The sequence below is a fragment of the Pseudorca crassidens genome, chromosome 15 (assembly GCF_039906515.1).
Source record: "Pseudorca crassidens isolate mPseCra1 chromosome 15, mPseCra1.hap1, whole genome shotgun sequence".
In the NCBI taxonomy this organism is placed as follows: Eukaryota; Metazoa; Chordata; class Mammalia; order Artiodactyla; family Delphinidae; genus Pseudorca; species Pseudorca crassidens.
In genome coordinates this window covers 15,418,172-15,440,448 of record NC_090310.1, presented here as the reverse complement: position 1 = coordinate 15,440,448, position 22,277 = coordinate 15,418,172, and the positions used below count along the sequence as shown (strand labels likewise).

The 22,277-nt window shown below is 49.7% G+C and overlaps 1 protein-coding gene across 5 annotated transcripts; it reads left to right on the top strand.

The window, feature by feature from the left end:
- Positions 1-11,848: 11,848 nt before the first annotated feature.
- Positions 11,849-20,600, top strand: STX4 (syntaxin 4). 5 transcript variants are annotated; one of them, XM_067706082.1, is made up of 11 exons: positions 11,905-12,360; positions 12,549-12,650; positions 12,741-12,862; positions 12,999-13,073; positions 13,804-13,874; positions 15,409-15,517; positions 15,589-15,665; positions 15,903-16,040; positions 16,929-17,039; positions 17,119-17,217; positions 17,314-18,406. In XM_067706082.1, the coding sequence occupies exons 2-10, from the start codon at positions 12,553-12,555 to the stop codon at positions 17,197-17,199; spliced, it is 882 nt and encodes a 293-aa protein (XP_067562183.1). In that variant the 5' UTR covers positions 11,905-12,360; positions 12,549-12,552; the 3' UTR covers positions 17,200-17,217; positions 17,314-18,406. The 5 variants fall into 5 exon arrangements, with proteins under 5 accessions (XP_067562180.1, XP_067562179.1, XP_067562183.1 ...); XM_067706081.1 differs by lacking the exon at positions 17,314-18,406 and adding an exon at positions 18,422-18,561 and having other exon boundaries at positions 11,915-12,360; positions 12,763-12,862; XM_067706080.1 differs by having other exon boundaries at positions 11,919-12,360; positions 12,763-12,862; positions 17,314-18,403.
- Positions 20,601-22,277: the final 1,677 nt, after the last annotated feature.

The following is a 22,277-nucleotide window of genomic DNA, read 5'->3' as shown; positions in this document are numbered from 1 at the left end:
GGAGTCCCATGGGGCTGACTCATTTCTGCTTCTCCCCAGCAACTAACATGAGGTGAGGCACAAAGTAGACATTCACTAAAAATCTGAATGAAGAGATGAATGACTGAATGGCATATTCCCTCACACCTTTATCCCAGCATAAAGACAAAGAAGGGGGCTTCCCTGGTGGCGCAGTGGTTGAGAGTCCGCCTGCCAATGCAAGGGACACGGGTTCGTGCCCCGGTCCAGGAAGATCCTACATGCTGTGGAGTGGCTGGGCCCATGATCCATGGCCGCTGAGCCTGTGCATCCGGCTGAGCCTGTGCATCCGGCCTGTGCAGCCTGGGAGAGGCCTCCCTCCACAACGGGAGAGGCCACAACAGTGAGAGGCCCGCGTACCGCAAAAAAAAAAAAGACAAAGAAAATAAGTTCCATGAAAGCAGGGATTTTCTAAAAATTGAAATATAATTGATGTACAGTATAAGTTACAGGTGTACACTATAGAGATTCACAATTTTTAAAGATTATACTCCATTTGTAGTCATTATATAATATTGGCCATATTCCCTATGTTGTACAATATATCCTCATAGCTTAGTCATTTTATACATAATAGTTTGTACCTCTTAATCCCCTACCCCTATATTGTCCCTCCCCCTCCCTCTCCCCACTGGTAACCACTAGTTTGTTCTCTATAACTGTGAGTCTGCTTCTTTTTTGTTACATTCACTAGTTTGTTGTATTTTCCAGATTCTACATATAAGTGATATATACAGTATTTGTCTTCCTCTGCCTGACTTATTTCACTTAGCATAATACCCTCCAAGTCCATCCATATTGTTGCAAATGACAAAATTTCATTATTTTTTATGGCTGAGTAGTATTCCATTGTGTGTGTGTGTGTGTGTGTGTGTGTGTGTGTGTGTGTGTACACCACATATTCTTTATCCACTCATTTGTTGATGGACACTTAGGTTGCTTCCATATCTTGGTAATTGTAAACAATGGTGCTGTGAACATTGGGGTGCAATTATCTTTTTGAATTAGTTTTTTTTAATTGTTGTTGTTGTTGTTTGGAAATATACCAAGGAGTGGAATTGCTGGGTCATATGGTAGTTCTATTTTTAGTTTTTTGAGAAACCTCCATACCGTTTTCTGTAGTGGCTGCAGCAATTTACATTCTCACCAACAGTGTACGAGGGTTCCCTTTTCTCCACATCCTCGCCAATATTTGCTATCGGTGTTCTTTTTGATGATAGCCATTCTGACAGGTGTGAGGTGATATCTCATGATGGTTTTGATTTGCGTTTCCCTGATGATAGTGATGTTGAACATCTTTTTATGTGCCTGTTGGCAAGCTGTATATCCTGTTTGGAGAAGTGTTTATTCAGGTCTTCAAGGCAGGGGTTTTTGCTTGTTTTGTCCATTGCTGGTTCTCCAGTGGCACTATGGCACCTGGCACATAGTAGGTGCTCAATAAATATTGGTTAAATAAAAAAAACAGAACAAAAAAGTAAATATTCATTAATGAGTGAATGTGTGAAAGATGCACAATTCAAATCTGGCTGCGGCTCTAAGGACACATATAAGCACACACGATGTGACGACAATGGTAATCCGTCTCACGGGTCAGTGATTTTGAGCTCAATACATCCATGCTCACTTAAAGTCCACTCGATAACAATGTGAGGTGGGTTGCCTGGACCACACACCAGCCTCCTATGCAGTCTCCCTGACTGAGTGGCCTTTCTAGAGCATCAATATCACCAGGCCAGCCCCTGCTCAGAAAACCTCTCCAGTTCCCCGTCGCTGATGAGATAAAGCTCAGACTTTCTCACCTGACTTCCCACTTTAGCACGTACCACCATTCCCCATGTACCTGATTCTGGTCCCAAGGTAGTTCCTGCGTCTCCCCACCTCCATGCCTTTCTTCACGTTGTTCCTGACCCTTGGAATACCTTTCCCTCTTCCATCTCCAAGTCCAACTCCTACTCTTCCTTTCAAGGTGAGCTGCAGGAGTCTTTCTTGACCCTCCCGAAGCTGAAGGGCAAGCCTGTTACATATACAGATGACCAGGTCTCTTCTTTGGAAATTCTGAGTCAGTAGATCTGGGTTTTTAGCAATTACCTCTGGCAATTCTTATTTTCAGTCAAGTTTGGGAACCACAGTATATCAGATAGGCAAGGCTAAGGCTAGGTTATGCTACATAACAAATACCTCCCAAATCTCAGTGATTTAACACAACAAAGGTTTATTTTTGTAGTGGGCTTGGGTTACTTCCCAGAGCATCTGTCCTTCAAGGAAGACTCAGTGCTTCAGGTGGCAAAATTTAAACGCAGCTTAACAACCCATTGGACTCCGAGTGCCTCATATTCAAGGACCCCATCTGATTAATCTCTGCCTCCCCATGGTACCTGGCACAGGACCTATCACACCTGCTTGCTCAGGAACAAAAGAAGGAATACCCATTTGACCTATTTATCCATTAACCAGTATTTATTGAGGCCCTGCTCTTTGTGCCAGGACTATGCCCTGTGGCTACAGACACAGAAGAGGGCAAAACAAACATCAACCTGTCCCCATGGAGCCACTTACCTAACTTCTAAGTCCCTGTTTAAGTGTTAATTCATTTAATCTTCACAAAAACCATCTGGGATTACTGTTATTATTATCTCCATTTACAGATAAGGAAACTGAAGTAAAAGAGTTTAAGTAACTTACTCGAGACAGGAGCTAGGATTCAAACCAGGCAGAAATCCTGGACTACTGAAACATTCTCCTGATCGACGGGCATCTGCCTCCCAGTGGGCTCATTCTAGCCCTTCTCTCCATCAAAACCAGAGTCAACATCATGCAGCAGAGACTAGATCATGGCACTGACTTTGTAGATGTGTTTTGGGAGAACCGATGGCATTATAATATTGAGTCTTCCTATCCATGCACGTGGGATATCTAGCCATTAGTTTAGGACTTCTTTAAAGTCTTTCAATAAAATTTAAAAATGTTCTCTCATAAAGGCCATTGACATATTCTTAAAAGATTTATTTAGGCACCATATATTTCTTTTTTAAAAATATTTATTTATTTGGCTGTGCTGGGTCTTCATTGTGGCATGTGGGATTTTCATTGCCGCATGCAGGATTTTCTTCGTGGCATGTGGGATCTTTTTAGTTGTGGTGCGCGGGATCTAGTTCCCTGACCAGGGATTGAACCTGGGTTCCCTACATTGGGAGCGTGGAGTCTTAGCCACTGGACCACCAGGGAAGTCCCAGGCATCATATATTTCTGTAAATGGTGATTTTACATTTCCTAATAGTTTGTTGCTATGATTTATAATGGCAATTTATTTTAAGGTATTTCTCTTATTCCCGCAAACTTGCCTCCACATACAGCAAGGGCCAGAGACTGAGGAGTGCTCTAGGACCCTCCTCCTCCCTCACCATCCCTTCCAATCTGCAACCGTGTCTGATAGATCTGTCTCTTTAGTGAATGTTGCATCCCTAACTTCAGGCCTCATTATTTTTGGCCTGATTCCTAACTGATCTCCCAATCAACCTTCACTATAGTCAATACTTACTACACCCTTGTGCAAATAGAGAAAGGTGTCCTTTCCCAGGACACTCTACCTCCATCTGTCAGATAACTGTTGTAATAAATGTTCAAATACATGGTGTCTACATGTACTTGGTGGCCCTTTTGTGTGGTGCCTTGTGTAGTGCACACTGGCACAGTCATCTGTGGTGGCCTTGCACGTGGCCACCAGAGGGTATCTCTGTAAAATGAAAGTTTGATCATGGTGCTCTATCAGGGGCTGGCTGTCTGTGTCGCCCCAAAATTCATATTTTGAAGCCCTAATTCCCAATGTAATGGTAGCAGAAGATGAGGCCTTTGGGAGGTAATGAGGTTTAGATCAGGTCATGAGGGTGGAGCCCCTGATGGGATTAGTGCCCTTATAAGAAAAGGAAGAGACAGCAGAACTTTCTCTTTCTGCCATGTGAAGACACAGTGAGTACAAGCTAGGAAGAGAGCCCTTACCAAGAACTAAATCTGTTGGCACCTTTTTTTTTGGCCGCACCACGCTGCTTGTGGGATCTCAGTTCCCCAACCAGGGATCGAACCCTGGCCCTGGGCAGTGAGAGCGCAGAGTCCTAACCACTGGACCGACAGGGAACTCCCTCTGTTGGCACCTTGACCTTGGACTTTCCAGCCTCCAGAACTGTGAGAAATAAATGTCTGTTGTTTAAGCCACCAAGTATATGGCTTTTTGCTAGAGCAGCCCAAGCTAAGACATATGTCTTTGCTTAAAATTATTCAAAGGTATGCCTTTACCATTCTTTCTTTGATATAATTATTTAAAATAAATAATACTGGGCTTCCCTGGTGTCTCAGTGGTTAAGAATCCGCCTGCCAATGCAGGGGACACAGGTTTGAGCCCTGGTCTGGGAAGATCCCACATGCCGCGGAGCAACTAACCCCATGCGCCACAACTACTGAGCCTGCGCTCTAGAGCCCACAAGCCACAACTACTGAGCCCGTGCGCCACAACTACTGAAGCCCGTGTGCCAAGAGCACGTGCTCTGCAACAAGAGAAGCCACTGCAGTGAGAAGCACTGCAACGAAGAGTAGCCCCCACTCACCACAACTAGAGAAAGCCCGCGTGCAGCAACGAAGACCCAACGCAGCCAAGAAGACCCAACGCAGCCAAAAATAAATAAATAAAACAAATAAATAAAAATAAATAAGGGCTTCCCTCATGGCGCAGTGGTTGAGAGTCCGCCTGCCGATGCAGGGGACACAGGTTCGTGCCCCAGTCCGGGAAGATCCCACATGCCGCGAAGCGGCTGGGCCCGTGAGCCCTGGCCGCTGAGCCTGCGCGTCCAGAGCCTGTGCTCCGCAACGGGAGAGGCCACAGCGGTGAGAGGTCCGCGTACCGCAAAAAAATAAATAAATAAATAAATAAATAAAAAATAATACTTTCACATGGTCCAAAAATCTAAATTATACAAAAGGTTTCCAGTGAAAATTCTTACTCTAACAATTGTACTCACTACCTTAGTCTCACAAACCACCCACAGGAACCACTTCTATTTGTTTATGCACAACTTTCCAGGATTTCTTTATGAGGTTCCAGGAAAAACACGTGCATATGCCTGCACACACACACACACTCACACGCACACTTTCTTTCTTATACAACGGTAGCATGATACACTCATTCTAACATTTAACTAACAATATATTTTGAAATGTTTTCATATTTATACATAATGAATATCTTCATTCTTTTTGATGGCTGCATACCCGCTAATGGACAAGTTTCGGATGTACTGCAAACAATATCCAATGAATAACATTGATGTATGTGTCATTTCACATGTGTGCAGATCTGGTGAATTAAAATTCCATTTCTTCACCCTTTGCAGCCCGCATGGACTTGTGACTTGCTCTAACTAATAGAATATGGTGCAAGTAATGTTGTGCCGGAGGGCCTCAAGAGACCTTGCACCTTCTACTCCCACCGTCTTGGAACTCTGAGGCCACTATGCTATGAAGAAACCCAGGATGAAATACCATAGAGAGAGAGTGGCTCAGCCATCCTGGTCAACTGGACCATCAGAGCTTAGGTCCCAGACATGTAAGTGTGAGAGAGGTCATCGTGGGCCATCCAACTCCAGCCAAGGGGCAAGCTGACCGCTGCTGAGTAATCTAAGGTAAGATGGGCAGAAAAACCACCCAGCCATTCTTAGAATCTGGAGACACAATACATGCATTCAGAATTCAGAAACAATATATACATTCAGAATCTTGATAACTATGGTCTGGGTTGTATCATTTTGCAGCCCCACCAATGAGTGAAAGTCCCTGTTTCCCCACAGTTTTGCCAAAAGACTATGTTGTCAAACATATGGATTTTGCTGGACTTCCCTGGCGGTCCAGTGGTTGAGACTCCGCACTTCCACTGCAGGGGGCACGGGTTCTATCACTGGTCGGGGAACTGGGATCCCACAAGCTGCGCAGTGTGGCCCAAAAAAAAAAAAAAAGAAGAAGAAAAAAAAAATATGAATTTTGCTAGTGCAATAAATTAAAAAATAATATCTCAGTATTATCTTAATTTTCACCTTTTATTATGCACAAAGATGAACATCTGCATATTTGTTTGTCTTTATTGTCTTTTTGTGATCTGTCATGTTCTTTGCCCATTTTTTTTATTGAACTGTTGGTCTTTCTTATCGATATATGGGAGCTCTTTAAATAGTAGGGCGATTAGCCCTTTGTATATGATAAGGATTGCAAATATTTTTTCCCAGTTTATTGGCCTTTGATTTTGCTTTGACTTTTTTTGCCATGCAGAATTTTTTCACGTAGACAATGTATTAATCTTTTATTTTATAGTTTCTGAATTTTTCATATCCATTGGTAATGTGTTTTTTTTTTTTTACTGAAGTTTGGTTGATTTACAAAGTTGTGTTAGTTTCAGATGAACAGCAAAGCGATTCAGTTATACATATATATATCTTTTTTTTTCAGATTTTTTTCCCTTATAGGTTATTATAAAATATTTAGTTTCTGAATTGTAGTTGGAAAGGCCTTCCTCACTCTAAGAATTATAAACAATTTTGCCCATATTTTCTTCTAGTATTTTATTTTATTTTTTTAATTTTTAAAATTTTGGCTGTGTTGGGTCTTTGTTGCTGTGTACGGGTTTTCTCTAGTTGCGGTGAGCGGGGGATACTCTTCACTGCGGTGCGCGGGCTTCTCATTGTGGTGGCTTCTCTTGCTGCGGAGCACGGTTTCTAGGTGCACGGGCTTCAGTAGTTGTGGCACGTGGGCTCAGTAGTTGTGGCTCGCGGGCTCTAGAGTGCAGGTTCAGTAGCTGTGGCGCACGGGCTTTGTTGCTCCGCAGCATGTGGGATCTTCCCGGACCAGGGCTCGAACCTGTGTCCCCTGCATTGGCAGGCGTATTCTTTAACCACTGCACCACCAGAGAAGCCCTCTTCTAGTATTTTTATGGAGGTTATCCTGACAAGTTGTGTGAAGCATCACCTTTAGAATGAAGTTCAAGGCCAAGGTTATGGCATGGGTGACCCCCTGTCATCCACATTGAGAGGAAACAGGAGGAACAGAAGCTGGTTTAGGACATTCTCAGGGGGAGATGATGCATGGTGTTTGGGACATGGTGAGTTTAAGACATTCATGGGACCTCCAAGAGGGGAGGAGGGGATGTCCAGGAGGCAAGTGGATTCAGGGGTCTAGAGCTTATGAGAAAATTGGGGGCTGAAGACGTGGGCTTGGGAGCCAAATACGATGTCAGTTAAAGCCACGAGAATGTGTGTAGAGTTTAAAGAAGGGAGGTTCTCAGATGGCGCTCTAGGGAGTGACCAAGGTCAGGCTCAAGACATATCATGAGGAGAGAGCTGTGTGGGCTTCATCTCTGTAGCACCTGGGGCTTGGGCACAAAACCAGCCTCAGAGACATCTGTAGGGTGAAGAGAAGCCCTTTATGTAATACACGCATGGACATCTTTAGTTCCTGGGGAGACGGCAAACGGAATGGGAGGAGGACCAACAACCTCCCCGGCAGTCCGCCCCAACCCAACAGGTGTGGAAGAGAGACCCGGTGATGGGGGAAGGAAAAAGGCTCAGTCTTGCAGTCGGCCCCCTCCTCCCCCCACAGATGATCCAAAGCAGTGCATCAATAGGTAGCAACAACTCCCCAAAGGTGGGTGGAACACAGGCAGCCATCCCTGGCTGGCATTTTCCTTGGATCCTAGTGAACTGGCTAAGAGCATAGAGTCTGGGGCTTCCCTGGTGGCGCAGTGGTTAAGAATCTGCCTGCCAATGCAGGGGACATGGGTTTGAGCCCTGGTCTGGGAAGATCCCACATGCCGCGGAGCAACTAAGCCCATGCACCACAACTACTGAGCCTGCGTGTCGCAACTACTGAAGCCCGCATGCCTAGAGCCCATGCTCCGCAACAAGAGAAGCCACTGCACTGAGAAGCCCGCGCAGCAATGAAGACCCAAAGCAGCCAAAAATAAACAAATAAAGTAATAAAATAATTAAAAAAAAAAAGAGCATAGAGTCTGGAGCTTCCTTTCTGGTTCCAAATCCTGGCCCTTGCATTTACTAGTGTGTAACTTTGGGCAAATTACTTAACATCCCTGTGCCTCAGTTTCCTCCTCTGTAAAATGAGGACAATAATAGTACTTTCTCATAGAATTGATATGAGAATGAAATGAGCAAATATTTATAAAGTACTAGTACTGGTACCTGGCACATAGTGAATGCTAGGTAACTATTAAATTAAAAAGAAATAATTTCATTCCTTTGTGAATACTTATTGACTAGCTACTATGTGCCAGGCACTGTTGTAGGCACTGGGGACATGGCAGTGAATAATGCAGGTGAAAATCCCTGTCCTCATGGAGCTTACATTTTAGTAGTGGAGAGGAGGGGTGGAGGCAGACAATATATAAAATAAATTAGCAAAATATATGGTGTGTCAGATCCAAGTGGAGACAGGAGAGATGGGCAGGAGTTGGCAAGACAGCTAGCCTGTGATCTGGCGCACAGTGGGGCTCAGGAGATGGAAAGGGGAAAGAAGACGAGCAGCAGCGTGGAAACCCTGGCAGAGACACTGGGGCTGCTGACATCATCAGAGTGACAATCGTGATCATCACCCTCATATAATAGCAGCAAACACTTAGCTAGCACCTAATACCAGATACTGTTCTTTCTCCTTACACATATATCATTTCATTGAATCCTTACGGCAACCCTATGAGATTGGTACTGTTATGGTTCCCATTTTTCAAATGAGGAAACTGAGTTAACATAGAGAGGTTAAGTAACTTGACTTACAGAGTTATACAGCAAGTGAATGAGCTGGGATTCCAACCCAGGTCATCTGGTTCCACTGTTGGTAGATGGACCCGCAGATGGAGGGGACAGGACAAGCTGCCAGGCATCAAGATCAAGTAGGGTTTGGGACTTCCCTGGTGGTCCAGCAGTTAAGGATCCGCCTTCCGATGCAGGGGACGCAGGTTCAATCCCTGGTGGGGGAACTAAGATCCCACATGCTGTGGGGGAACTAAGATCCCACATGCTGCGGGGCAACTAAGCCTGTGTGCTGCAAGTAGAGAGAAGCCTGCATGCTGCAACTACTGACCCCATGCACTCTAGAGCCCAAGCGCCACAACTAGAGAAGCCTGTGCACCACAATGAAGAGCCCGCACAGCCAAAACAAAATTTAAAGAAAATCAAGTAGGGTTTGACCTTCCCACAGACTGAAAGGAAAATACCCCCCAACACCCACACATTCGAGGCCCAATATAGTTAATGCACCCTTCAAGGCTGTTCAGAGGGCCTGAGAGGAGTCAAAAAGGACCATGAAACAGAGATATGGGCTCAGCTCTGGAAAGCTCCATCCCCAGAGCTATTCCCTCTAGATGGCCTCTGCTCCCCAGCTCCTCCACACACCACTCCATGGGGCTTTGAGCCCAGCCTCCTATGTATGTCCTTAAGTCACCATCCCATAGCCCTGTGATCCCATCCAGAGACCACAAATAAAATGACTATCATAATCCTGGGAAATTTAACAAAGGCACCAACAAATCCAGATCATAGCTGGAACCAAGAAGGCAAGTCATCCAAAGGCTGAGAAACAGAGAGAGACAGGTGGGACTGGTGGGCCCAGAGAGACCTGGAATCCACAGCAGTAAAAGCCCACAGAGGGGGGCTTTTGCAAGACCCTTTCATATCCTTCCTTACCTCACCTGATATTGCTCAATTCTTACCTTAGGCAAAACAGAAATGACCAGACCAAGTTGTCAAATGAAGAAATTAGGGCCCACGGAGGAGCAATGAATTATTTAAGACAGGACTAAAGGTCAGATGTCCAAAAGCCCTTCCACCGTACCACTCAGAGAGACAGAGAGAGACTAGGGACAGAGACAGAGGGAAAGAAAGGAGGGGGGCAGGGAGGCAGAGGCCAATAGGAAAGACCCAAGAGCAGAGCAATTCTTCCTCCTGATTTCCAGGGAACTCCGTGGGCAGGGCTTGGCCTCCCGAACCCTTCATTTAAGCCTCTAACCCTTCATTCCCCCTGTGGGTTGATCAGAGCAGCACCATCTTCACTCCTTCATTCCCAAACCCAGACGAGCCGAATTCTAAAGGGAAGAGGAGAAGGATCAAAGCCCCTCACATAGAGTGATACAGCACTTGACAGTTTCACTATCATTGAGCTTTAGAGCAGGGAATACCCATAAAGACTATCCCCCCATCCCCCTACTGCCACCCATTGTAGAGATGGGAGATCAAGGCCCTGAGATAAGAAGTGACTTTCCAGAAGTCCACAGCAACTCAGTCACAGAAATCTAGGTTTCCTTGGGACTTCCCTGGCTTCCATTGCAGAAGGTATGGGTTCGATCCCTGGGAACTAAGATCCTGCATGCTGCACGGCGTGGCCAAAAAAAAAAAAAATCTAGATTTCCTTAGTAGGGCATAACAGAAAGGGGCCCTTCCTTCCCTTGCTTGACCTTCATATAAGCTCCCTGGAAAGAACCCTGGGATCCAGGAGAACTAATATTCATCCTGGCTATGCTGAGACTCACTCAGTGGCCTTGGGGCCTCCTCCTATAGAATGTAGGTTCCAAAAGTGCAAGGCATTCTTGTCTGTTATGCCCTCATGTATCCCCAGCCCTAGAACAGTGTCTGGCCCATAGTAAATTCCCAATAACTATCCACTGAATGAATGAATGTCTACAGGGCTAGGGTTAGGGAAGTGTCACCGTGACAGCCTGAAGCCTAAAAGAGAAGACTAGGGAACCAGAAGCTTCATCTTCAGTTATATGAAAGGCTAAGATTCTGTCCACAAATATCTACTGGGCTTCCCTGGTGGCACAGTGGTTGAGAGTCCGCCTGCCGATGCAAGGGACACGGGTTCGTGCCCCGGTCCGGGAAGATCCCACATGCCGCGGAGCGGCTTGGCCCATGAGCCATGGCCGCTGGGCCTGCGCGTCCGGAGCCTGTGCTCCGCAATGGGAGAGGCCACAACAGTGAGAGTCCCGTGTACCTCAAAAAAAAACCCAAAAACAAAACCCCAAATATCTACTGAGGGTCCACTATGTGCTGGGTATTGAACTAGGTGCTGGAATTCTGGTGAGAACCCTACAGTCATGCCCTCACCTCAAGAGCTCACAGGCCACTATAATGTGGAATTTTTTTGTGGGCTCCAGAGGGTAGACTCCGGTGCAAGGTGGGGGTCTGGGGGGCGGCGGTCTAAGTGACATGCTGCTCAATATAATAGACTCTTTTCTCAGCCTGAGCTGCCCTGAAATGGTGTCGCTGCTCAGAAGGTGGTGAGTGCAGCGGGACTGCAGCGTTCAAGCCGGGCGCCAGCCGCCCACCTGTCAGAAGCTGTGCCAGGAGTATGCGGGAGAAGAGATTTCTGCCTCGGGTGAGGTCACTTCCCACCCCCAGATGCTCTGCCTACAAAACCCTGCAATTCTCTGATGCTGGATCTTTTTCTTTTCTGAATTTCAAGGTCTCATCATGTTGACAGCTCCAAATTCTAAGTCGTCTGCCCAACACGCCCGGACCCAAAAGAAATAAAGCCGAATTCAGCCAGGGTCCTACCACCCACTGCCTCTGGGGATAGCGCCCCCTCCCCGCCGCGTGGGGGCTGAAGGGAGGTAACTCGGGCACCGGGGTGCCGAGGACGTCGTGGGGAGATAGGTGTTCCAGAGACGGAGTTGACAGAGCCGAGACATGTGACAGTCCAAGCGTCACGTTCTGTAGTCCGAGAGGCTGGGACCGGGCCGGTCACGTGACGCGAGGAGGGGTGCACCGTGGGGTGATGTGAGATGAGGGGCCTCTCAGATTACATACCAATGACGCATTCTCACCCCTTTTGGCAAGTAGATTTCCGTTTGAAGATGCGATAGTTCCGGCGAAGTGGGCGGGTTCTCACGTCCTGGCAATTTTGCTTCCGTTCGGAGCCCTGCTGCTTCCGACCTCCGCCTTTCCCTCGGGTGGGGAAGGGACGAGCTCCCGTGCGCATGCTCCAGTCATCCCAGAGGGGGCGGGGCCGAGGCTACTGGAGCGGGAGGGGGGGAAGAAAAGGGAATTCCAACCTGTGGAAACGTGGGGGTCCCCGAGATCGGCTCCTTCCCCTTGACTGTGGATGGTGCCAGGGAAAGAGCCTCTGGCGGCTCGTGGAGGGGGCAGTTTTGGGGTCCGCAGGGTGAGGGCGGAGGGGAGTGTCAGAGTGTGAGTGGGATACGGGAGTTTCAAACTTAGAATCTTGAGGCCCGCCGGGCTCCGGCGCCGGGGAGAGGGAGCTCGGGCCGCCATGCGGGACAGGACCCACGAGCTGAGGCAGGTGAGAAGTCGGAACAGCAGGGTTGGGGACAGGCGGACGGGGTGGGGTCTGGCTGGAATGCAGGACTCCTGGTCTTCGGGGCAGGGAGGGGTGGCTGTGGGCTAGGAAGGAAAGACCCGGAAGTCTGTGAGTCCTGCTGGGCGAGAGCAATATTAAGGAAGTGATGCCAGTGACCCTGGCCCTGGCAGGGGGATGACAGCTCGGACGATGAAGACAAGGAGAGAGTCGCGCTGGTGGTACACCCGGGCACTGCACGGCTGGGGAGCCCGGACGATGAATTCTTCCAGAAGGTAAGAGGCTGGGGTCTCGGCCTGGATTCACGAGGGGGCTGGAGGACCCGAAGAGCATAGCGGCCTGGAGTACCCCCATATCTCCTTCAGCCCTCTCGGTCATCCTCCCCAGGTTCGGACAATTCGGCAAACTATTGTCAAGCTGGAGAATAAAGTCCGAGAGTTGGAGAAGCAGCAGGTCACCATTCTGGCCACGCCCCTTCCCGAGGAGAGTGAGTCAAACCCTGGGTGTAGAACGCATGCTGAGCCCGAGGGATTGTGGGGATTGTAGTTCCACGCAGGTGGTGGGCAGGGAGATTTGTTGAGGTAGGGGCTGCTGTTTGGGCATCATGGCTTTCTCTTGTTCAGGCATGAAGCAGGACCTGCAGAACCTGCGCGACGAGATCAAACAGCTGGGGAGGGACATCCGCGCGCAGCTGAAGGGTGAGCTTCTAGGACCTCAGACAGATACTTTTCCTCTGATCCTGCCCAGCTCCTGGTATATCTGGGGAGTGTGTGGCCCAGAGAGGCCAGTGACATATATCCAGGTCACACAGCAGGCCTACGTCTAGAATCTCCGTCTCCTGGCTTCCAGTCCAAAGTTCTTTCCACAGCATATGCCTGCCTCTTAGGTTCCCTTATTTATAATGAAACCATTTACATTTGACCCTTGACCGAGGCAGAGGTTAGTGTTGCCACCCCACCCCCCAAGTCATAATATGCATATAACTGTATGGTCCACCCTCCATATCCCAGGTCCTGCATGGGTGGATTCAGCTAACCGTGGATCATGTAGTTCTGTAGCATGCATTTGTTTTCTAAATATCCAAGTATAAGTGGACCCATGCAGTTGTGCAAGGATCAGCTGTACTTCTACAATTCTTGCTGACCAGTGACCATTCTTTGGGCAGGCCGATGGGGGTTTTGTTAGGAGGCCTCTGCATGCCTGTGGGAATTCTCTGACGTATTTATTGCAAAGAAAAATATACTTTTGCCTGTCAGAGACTCAGAATTAGTCATTTTATGATAAATTTTATTTCCAAAAAAACATCCTATGTCATAAGCCCCTCTCTATTGTATGGCTGGGTGGCTGGGGTCCTAGTCCCCAAACCGAATTTCAGAAGCCACAGGTCAAACTCCCCTGCTCTACCAATACTCTTGTGTCTTTCCACAGCCATAGAGCCCCAGAAGGAGGAAGCTGATGAGAACTATAACTCGGTCAACACAAGAATGAGAAAAACCCAGGTGGGTTCGTTATTCCCAGAACTAGGAAATTTCAGCTAGTGTTTTATAGATCATTAGATGGCAGATGTGAGAAGGAAGGGCCCTTAGAGATCATCAAGTCCAACCAGATGATTTTCCAAATGGGGAAACTGAGGCTCAGAGAGGAATAGGATTCACCCAAGGTCAAGAACCCAGGTCTCATGACTTCCAGGCCATTATATCACTGCCCTCTTCTCCTCCATTCAGTGAGAAGTTGCTGAGTCCCTAGACATGATCTGGGCTCGGCTGTAGGAGATACTTTCTAGAAGCCAAGATGGGGAGTTAAGCTTGAATAGATGACAAAGACATTACTCAGGTAGGACTTGGTAGCTAATGGCTCTGCCCAGGGAAGAAGAGGGTGCAGTCAAATGGCTGGGAGGTTCCCTGCCTATGTGACAGGGACATCCTCTGCCCCAGGGACAGAATTCAAGAAGTCAGGAAGAGGAACTTCCCTGGGGTGGAAGGTCACTGAATCAACAGCTTTGTAAGGAGATTTGAGGTGGTCTGAGCAGCCTCCTCTGGGTGCGCAGTGAGGCATGGTTTGGAGTTCTTGGAGATCAGAGTTGAAGTAGGTGGGCCCAGAGCTCAGCAAAGACCCCAGATTGAAGATGGAACAGTTTGGGCATCTTGAAAGGGTACAGCTGAAGCCAAGAGAGCAGATGTGTCTTTGAGGAAGGAACTCCAAGGAATGAGCAGATTTTAGACATCAGCAAAATTCACAAGGAGAGAGAGCGTTTCGGGGGAGGGGGGGGCTTGTGGTAGTCACTGGTGTGAGAGGCTGACGGCCCAGGTGGGCCTGTAAAAATCTGGGCAATCGCTATGACCCCCGGGCATCCCAGCACACCTCTAGTCTAAGCAGTGAGGCTGGTGTTCAACAAGCATTCCACAAATAGTTGTTGAGGGTCTACTGTGTGCCAGACCCTTTTTCAGCTGTTTGGGATACAGCCGTGAACCAAAGATCCCTATCCTCACAGAGCTTACATTCCAGTGCGGAGAGACAATCACCATAATAAATCAGTAAATTATTTTAGAACATAGGAAGTATTAAGGGAAAAGAGCAGGAGGAGAGGGAATGAGAACATCGGGAGAAGGCAGGTTGCAATAAGGTGGAGAAAACTTCACTTAGAAGGTGACATTGTAACAAAGACTAAAGGCCTTTGTGGGGCCTGAGCACTCCAGGCCGAAGGCGCGCAAGTGTAAAGGCCTGAGGTGGGGCTGTGCTCTGCTCAGGGAGGAGTAAAGAGCCCATTGTGGTTGGAGGGAAGGGGTGAGGGAACAGTGTTGGGAGGTAAGGTCAGAGGGGCAACGGGGGAAGGGGCGGGTCATATAGGGCCTTGCAGGTCCTGGTAAGGGCTTCGGCTTTTACTCTGAGAGACTGGGGGAGCCTTTCAAGGTGGTCAAGGCAGCAGGCACCTATGAGCTCATGCTCTTTGCTCACTGTACCCACGGGGATGCTGAAGCCCAGACCGGGCAGGGATCCTCCCAGGAGTACCCAGCTTCTATTCTCCATCCTTAGCACGGGGTCCTGTCCCAACAATTTGTGGAGCTCATCAACAAGTGCAACTCAATGCAGTCCGAATACCGGGAGAAGAACGTGGAGCGGATTCGGAGGCAGCTGAAGATCAGTGAGTTGCGGCATCCGGCCCACAGGGTCAGGTGACCTGACCAGCTCTGAGCCTGGCCTTTTCCTTCACAGCAAATGCTGGAATGGTGTCTGACGAGGAGCTGGAGCAGATGCTGGACAGCGGGCAGAGCGAGGTGTTTGTGTCCAATGTGAGTGGCCACAGCCAGCCTCCCTCTGCCGGGCCCCCCGTCCTCTCTGAGTCCTGGCCGTTTTTCATGGAGGGAATCCTGAGGCCCGGAAGGGCACGAATTAGCCTGCCTGGAACCACTCATCAGGGGCCTGGCCCCAGTTCTAGGCCTGAGGGCCGCTCCAAAGCTGAACAGGAAATTCTGAACCTGCTGCTGGTTTCCCTGTGACTTGTCCCTTCACTCCTGTCCACTCTCCAGATACTGAAGGACACACAGGTGACTCGACAGGCCCTAAATGAGATCTCGGCCCGGCACAGTGAGATCCAGCAGCTTGAGCGCAGTATCCGTGAACTTCATGAGATTTTCACTTTTCTGGCTACTGAAGTGGAGATGCAGGTGGGTACCCCAGGCAGCTGGCCAGGCTTGATTCAGCCCCCAGACGTGAGACTGTGTTGTGCCTGTCAGCCCACCTCCACCCTTAGCCTCTCTCCCCGGGGCTTTTGTTCCCCTCCAGACTGGGCCAAGCCCCCAGGCTGGCCTTTGTTTCCATCCTTAGCTGTGCCCCCAAATTGCGTCCTCCTGAACAGCTACCTGGATGGCCACTCCTCTATACATTGTACCCCATCCCTCAAACTTGAGCCCACCCCAGGTATGGCCCCAACCCTGGCTTCTCCTCCACCAACAGAATCTACCCTCATACTTCTGAGCGCTCCACAGCTGCCCCCTAGAGGGCCTGCCTCCTAAAATCTGTACAAGTATGGAGTGCGAGGTGGTATTCTTCCCCCCGGCCCTTATCTCAGGATAAGGGGAGCTTCCAGCCCTGTCCTGGAGGAGCTGACCCAATGCTCTTTCGCAGCTGGGAGTCATGGGGAAGAGCTTTCACTCGGTAGGAGTACCAGGATAGGGAGAGCTTCACAGCAGCAGGGAGACAGGCCTAAAGAACACGACTTCAGACAGACTTGTGAGGGGACAAAAGTTCACCCTGTGTGAAAAGATAGGAGCCATGTAAGGCACTCAGCTCCCAGCCAGCACTGCGAGTAGAGGTTGTATGGGGAGAGGGAGCAGGACAGAAGGGACCACATGGTGGAAGGGGGCCTCGAAGCCACCTGCAGGAGAGCGGACTTTGGTCAGATGTGGTCCTGCCTCCACATCTTTGTTAGTGCAGTGTTCTCTGTCAGGAATGTCCTTCAGTCATTTGTGGTTGGGCTGGGCAGACTGAGGAGCTGCTGGGCCCTCCACCCCCAGTCATTCCTACCTGCCTGAACCGCCCCCTCTTCCGAACAGGGGGAGACTATCAACAGAATTGAGAAGAACATTCTGAGCTCAGCAGACTATGTGGAACGTGGGCAGGAACATGTCAAGATGGCCCTGGAGAGCCAGAAGAAGGCGCGGAAGGTCAGCCTCCCCCCACCCCACCCCCCGGGTGGCCCTCCTTCCGCTCCTGAGTTTCCCTGACCCCACTCCTCTCCCACAGAAGAAAGTCTTTATTGCCATCTGTTTGTCCGTCACTGTCCTCGTTCTGGTGGTCATCATTAGCGTCTCCACGTTGGTTTGATAGCGCTGCATATTCTCGGTGAGATACTGTGGGCCTGCCCCCTGGCCTGCCCCATCCCTGACCCCAGCCTTTCCTCCTCCCCTCAGACCCTCTTCTGCACTCCTTCCCTTGCAGGCACTAAGAGCACCAGGGACCCCGGGTCTACCTTCTCTCCCAGCAGCTGGGGGTGGGCAGGACAGAGCCTCCAGCCAGACCCCTTCCTCACACTGGCCTTGTGCAGAGGGGCAGACGGTCCTTCTGGGGTCGGCAGCCCCTCATCCATGGGGGCCTCCCTCCTCCAGCCACAGTGCCTGGGGGCGGGCCTGCACTGTCCTGTCTGGCTGGGACATGTGGTTTTGTAAGAAATTAAAAAAAAAAAAAAAAAAAGCTTGGAGATTCCCCTGTGCATGTGTGTTCCTGAAAAGGCTGGTCCAGGGCCTCCAGGTAACCAGCCTCCCACCTCCTGGCCACCCTTGGGGACAGGCCCAGCCCAGGCAGGCTCAGATCAGACTGTCGTAGGTGCTGTGAGCACACCAGGCTGGCAGTGCCCTTCTACTCTCCCATGAGAATGAGTGGGGCCGGGAGGGTGTAACACCCACATCTGGCTGTGAGTACCTAACCCCAAAGAAGTGAGGCTGAGCCAGGCCAGGCTGGGACACAGGTGCTGTGTGTGTGTGTGTGTGTGTGTGTGGCATCTATGGGCATTCCTGAGGCCAAGAAGAAGAGGCACTGTGAAAAAGTAATTGAGCCTGTTACTTTGGATATAGTGGCCTCGGAAGGGCCTGTCTCAGAGGGGGCGATATTTGAGTGGCGTGGCAAGTGAGGAGGGGCCAGTTATGGGAAGAATCAGTGAAGAGGTTGCCAGGCAAAGGGTTCAGCAGGCCAGGCCCTGTGCCCAGAAAAAGGCATTGCCTCTTATATGAGTTCAGGTTATGGAGCCAGGCACTGTATCAGCTCACCTTGTTTCTCAGGGGTCTTGTGGCTGAAGCGGGTAGAGGAGGCAGAGGAGCCTGACCCCAGGGTTTCCATGACTCACCTGAGCTCCAGGCTTCCACTCTAAATGTCTAAGAGTTCCAAGTCCCATGCCTAGTTTCTGCAGCTGGGTGTGGCGCCTGTCCCCAGACACCTAGTTTCAGGGCTGCTGGCTCCGAAGCCTGGTAAAAAGAGGGAGGTGCCTGATCCTGACCAAGGTCTGGGAGCCGGGTTCCAGCCGCCCTGTCCCATCGCACTTTCGATCCCACAGGTCACCGCTGCTGCTCCTGTAGCCCAGCCCGTCTGGTTGCAGTACCGCTCGCTTCGGCCACCAAGTATGGGGTGCACACGTGGGTGCCGGGGCGATGCGAGCGATGAAGGGCTAGCTGTGTGGTCGTTGGTGCAGACTCGGACCCGCCCCTGGACCCGGGATGGGGGAGGGGTCAGAAGGCGGGATTGGGCCCCAGTGACGTGGGACAGGACCGCCCAGCCTCCATCCGTGGCTGGGCGCCCGCCTGCAGCCCCTCCCTGTGGCCCTAGAATGGCGGTTGCTCGGTGCCTGCGCCAGATCCGAGGGTACACTTGGCCCCGAGTGTACGGGGTGTGGCTGAAGGGTAGCCCGGTCGCCACTTGGAAAACGACTGACTAGCGGACCTAAGTGTTGTTCCTGAAGAGCATCAGGATTGGTCCGTAGGGCGTCCTGAAGGAGTGAGCACCGGGTATTAAACAGCAATTAGAGGACGCTGATGTGGGCGGGGCCTCAGAGCGAGTCCTCAGTCGCACCCAAAAGCGATTGGATCACAGAGCTCAAGGGGCATGATCAAAACGCCAAAGGAGACGGAAGGCGGCTGGCCAGTGAGAGACTGGCAGGCGTGCGCAGGGAGTCAGAACCTCACGCGAGAAGGCGTGGCCGGGTCGCTCTCCCTAGCTGCTCGGACTTGCGGCTGGCCGAGTCTGGGAGGTTACCCACGCCTTCGTCCTGTCTGAGATCCTGTGTCCTGTGTACAGAAGAAACTCTAGTAGACGCCTACAGGAAGTAACCCCTCATTTTCAGAAGCGTTCGAACACTATGGATGCCCACCCAATGGGGAAACTGCGGAACCGGATGGATCCTGCCCCAGGGGAAGACTGATTTGGACGCGGGGCCTCTGCGCTTCCCTGATTCTCCATTCTCCATCTCTTCCCCTTGCGGCCTGCTGCTTCAGCAGAATCCTGTCCTCTTGGTCGCCTTTGTCCAGTCCCCCATTTTTCTACCTTCAGAATCAAACTGCACGACCCATGGTACCTACTGGAATCTGATAGAGATTGTCAAGCCGACGCGGAGACTGCCACATCTACGCAGCTGGGTGTCCACGTGCAGCGTGTGTCTTCCGCTTGGCCGTGCTGGACAGCGCCACCCTGAAAGGCTGCTTAACCGTCTCACCCAGGACGCCATCCAGAACCTCCTGGAAGAGGTGGCTAGATGGCCAAGCGAGGGCTCAGATGCCGGGCTCAACAATTTGAACTTTTTCTGTGGGCTGTGGGGACCTATAGAAGATTTTTGAACAGGTGAGTGGCAAGTTTGGAGCAGACTTAGAAGACAAGTGCACCGGAGGTTTCACAGGCTTCCTTGCATATACCCCTTCCCTGTGGGAAACCGACCTGAGTGAGGGGCTCAGGGCAGGTTTTGCACTGAAATCCTGGCTTGGCTGCTGTCAGCCCAACTTTCAGGGAACATGGCCTGTGTTAGTTGTGGCTTTTCCAAATCATGTTGTATCACCTTTCACCTGCAAGCCCTCTCCACTTACTCCCTCACCCGCTGAATATTTCATGCTTCAGATTCTTAAGAAAAGGAACCTGACTGGTCCAGGTCAGGCTACATTGACCTAGCTATGAATTGTCTACCTTGAGTCAAGATTTTACCCTTGATCAAGATGTATGAGAGGTGTCACATGGTACAAAACGCTGCAGCAGAGTGCATATGAAGCAAGAATGGACGAGTTCAGTCATTGATATCAGTTTCCGGTACAGCCCTGTGGTAGATTATTGTTCCAAATATATGCTGTCCTTCCTACTGGGCCCCTCTCTTTAGGAGGATTATACATTCATGCCCCACTTACAATGGGCTTGGCTATGGCCAGTGGAATATGAGTAGAAATGCAAAGTACCACTTCCAAATAGAAGCTTTAAGCACCAATGAGTATTCTGAGAGCTTCCCTTCTCTTTTTCCTCGGCCATGAAACTGTCAGTTGCCAGATCAAGACTCCTTCAGCCTGGAACCCAGAATTAACAGGACATGAAGCTGAGCTGTAGCCCACCTGTAAAATGGTGCGTAATGTAAATGAGAAACTTCTCTTGCTGTTAGCCACTGATATTTTGAGGTTGGCTGTTACCACATCAACAGTCCTTTCAACTGTTACAGAATTATTACCCAGCAGTGGGGTGTTGCTACAATAAAAAATAAACCTGAATTGTGTGTCATTGGCTTTGGAGCTGGACAGTGGCTGGTGAGGAAACTACCATTGGAAGCTGGAAAGATGGTGATGTGTGTTATGCAGTGGTGAAGCACTTTTTTAAACTGTAAGCTGGGAATAGAACTAAGAGTATAAATAATGTCCAACTGAGTTTAGAGCTTTAGGCAAAAAATTGGGGAAAGAGAATATTAGTAGCATGCCTTGGTTGCTATTGCGTGCATTTGACAAGTTACTGTAAGAAAGAGATGACTCAGAATATAATTGGCCAGTTTTTAAGCAGAAATGGAAGAGAATATAGAAACTCCAGGCAAGTGATCCAGATTTTTAACCAGTGAAAGATACAACTTGACAAGGCCATTAAGGCACAAAGTTTTATTAAAATTCATCTTTGTGGGACTTCCCTGGTGGCACAGTGGTTATGAATCCACCTGCCAATGCAGGGGATACAGGTTTGAGCCCTGATTGGGGCAGATCCCACATGCCGTGGAACAACTAAGCCTGTGCGCCACAACTACTGAGTCTGCACTCTAGAGCCCATGAGCCACAACTACCGAAGCCTGCGTGCCTAGAGCTTGTACTCCACAACAAGAGAAGCCACTGCAATGAGAAGCCCGCGCACTGCAAGGAAGAGTAGCCCCCGCTCGCCTCAACTAGAGAAAGCCCACGTGCAGTAACGAAGACCCAGTGCGGCCAAAAATAAAATAAATAAATAAATAAATTTATTGTAAAAAAACAAACTCATCTTTGTGGCAAGGGCCATATCAAGTGTATGGCTCTCATGCCTTATGTAAAAACCTCTGACTTGGTCGAAGTGGTTTCCAGTAAATCCTTTCAGTTATACAAGGTGATTCAGGGAAAAGAGATTAAGAGTGTAACTCTCCATTTGCCTACAACTAAGTCGAAAAAGAGGCATGTCTGGGGCTTCCCTGGTGGTGCAGTGGTTGAGAGTCCGCCTGCCAATTCAGGGGACATGGGGTCGTGCCCCGGTCCGGGAAGATCCCACATGCCGCAGAGTGGCTAGGCCCGTGAGCCATGGCCACTGAGCCTGCGCGTCTGGAGCCTGTGCTCCGCAACAGGAGAGGCCACGAGAGTGAGAGGCCCGCGTACCGCAAAAAAAAAAAAAAAAAAAAAAAAAAGAAAGCTGCCTTATTAAAGAAAGGCATAACCTCCAAGTGTTCTCAAATGTGGCCAAGGAGAATAAATGGAAAAGGATGGGCCATTGTAAGGGCAGAGCCAGGACTTCCCTGGTGGTCCAGCGGTTAAGACTCTGCACTCCCAATGCAGGGGCCTGGGTTTGATCCCTGGTCAGGGAACTAGATCCCACATGCTGCAACTAAAGATCCCGCATGCTGCAACTAAAGATCCCTCATGCCACAACTGGAGATCCCGCACGGGGCAACTAAGACCCAACTAAGACAGCCAAATAAACAAACAAACAAAGGCAGAGCTAAGGACATGGAGAAGAATGAACTAGGGAACTAGTCCCAGGAAGCAGTCCCACTCCCAGGGGAAGGAGGGGGGTCCTTTTCAACATCTGCCCAGCAGGATTTTTAGAATTATCATAGACCAGTAACTTCTGTCTCCCATTTTTCCTTCTGAATGAGGGTATTTACTGCTATTATCCTGTCCCTGTTCCACTTCATATGTTGGATGTGGTGGAGGGGACAGAGATAA

Bases quoted from the DNA above. Each gene is read 5' to 3' on its own strand.
- STX4 (XM_067706078.1), top strand. From the start codon at position 12,331: ATGCGGGACAGGACCCACGAGCTGAGGCAG. The intron at 15,666-15,902 runs GTGAGTGGCCAC...TCCACTCTCCAG, and splicing joins GCGAGGTGTTTGTGTCCAAT to ATACTGAAGGACACACAGGT. The intron at 17,040-18,421 runs GTCAGCCTCCCC...TCGATCCCACAG, and splicing joins GCCAGAAGAAGGCGCGGAAG to GTCACCGCTGCTGCTCCTGT.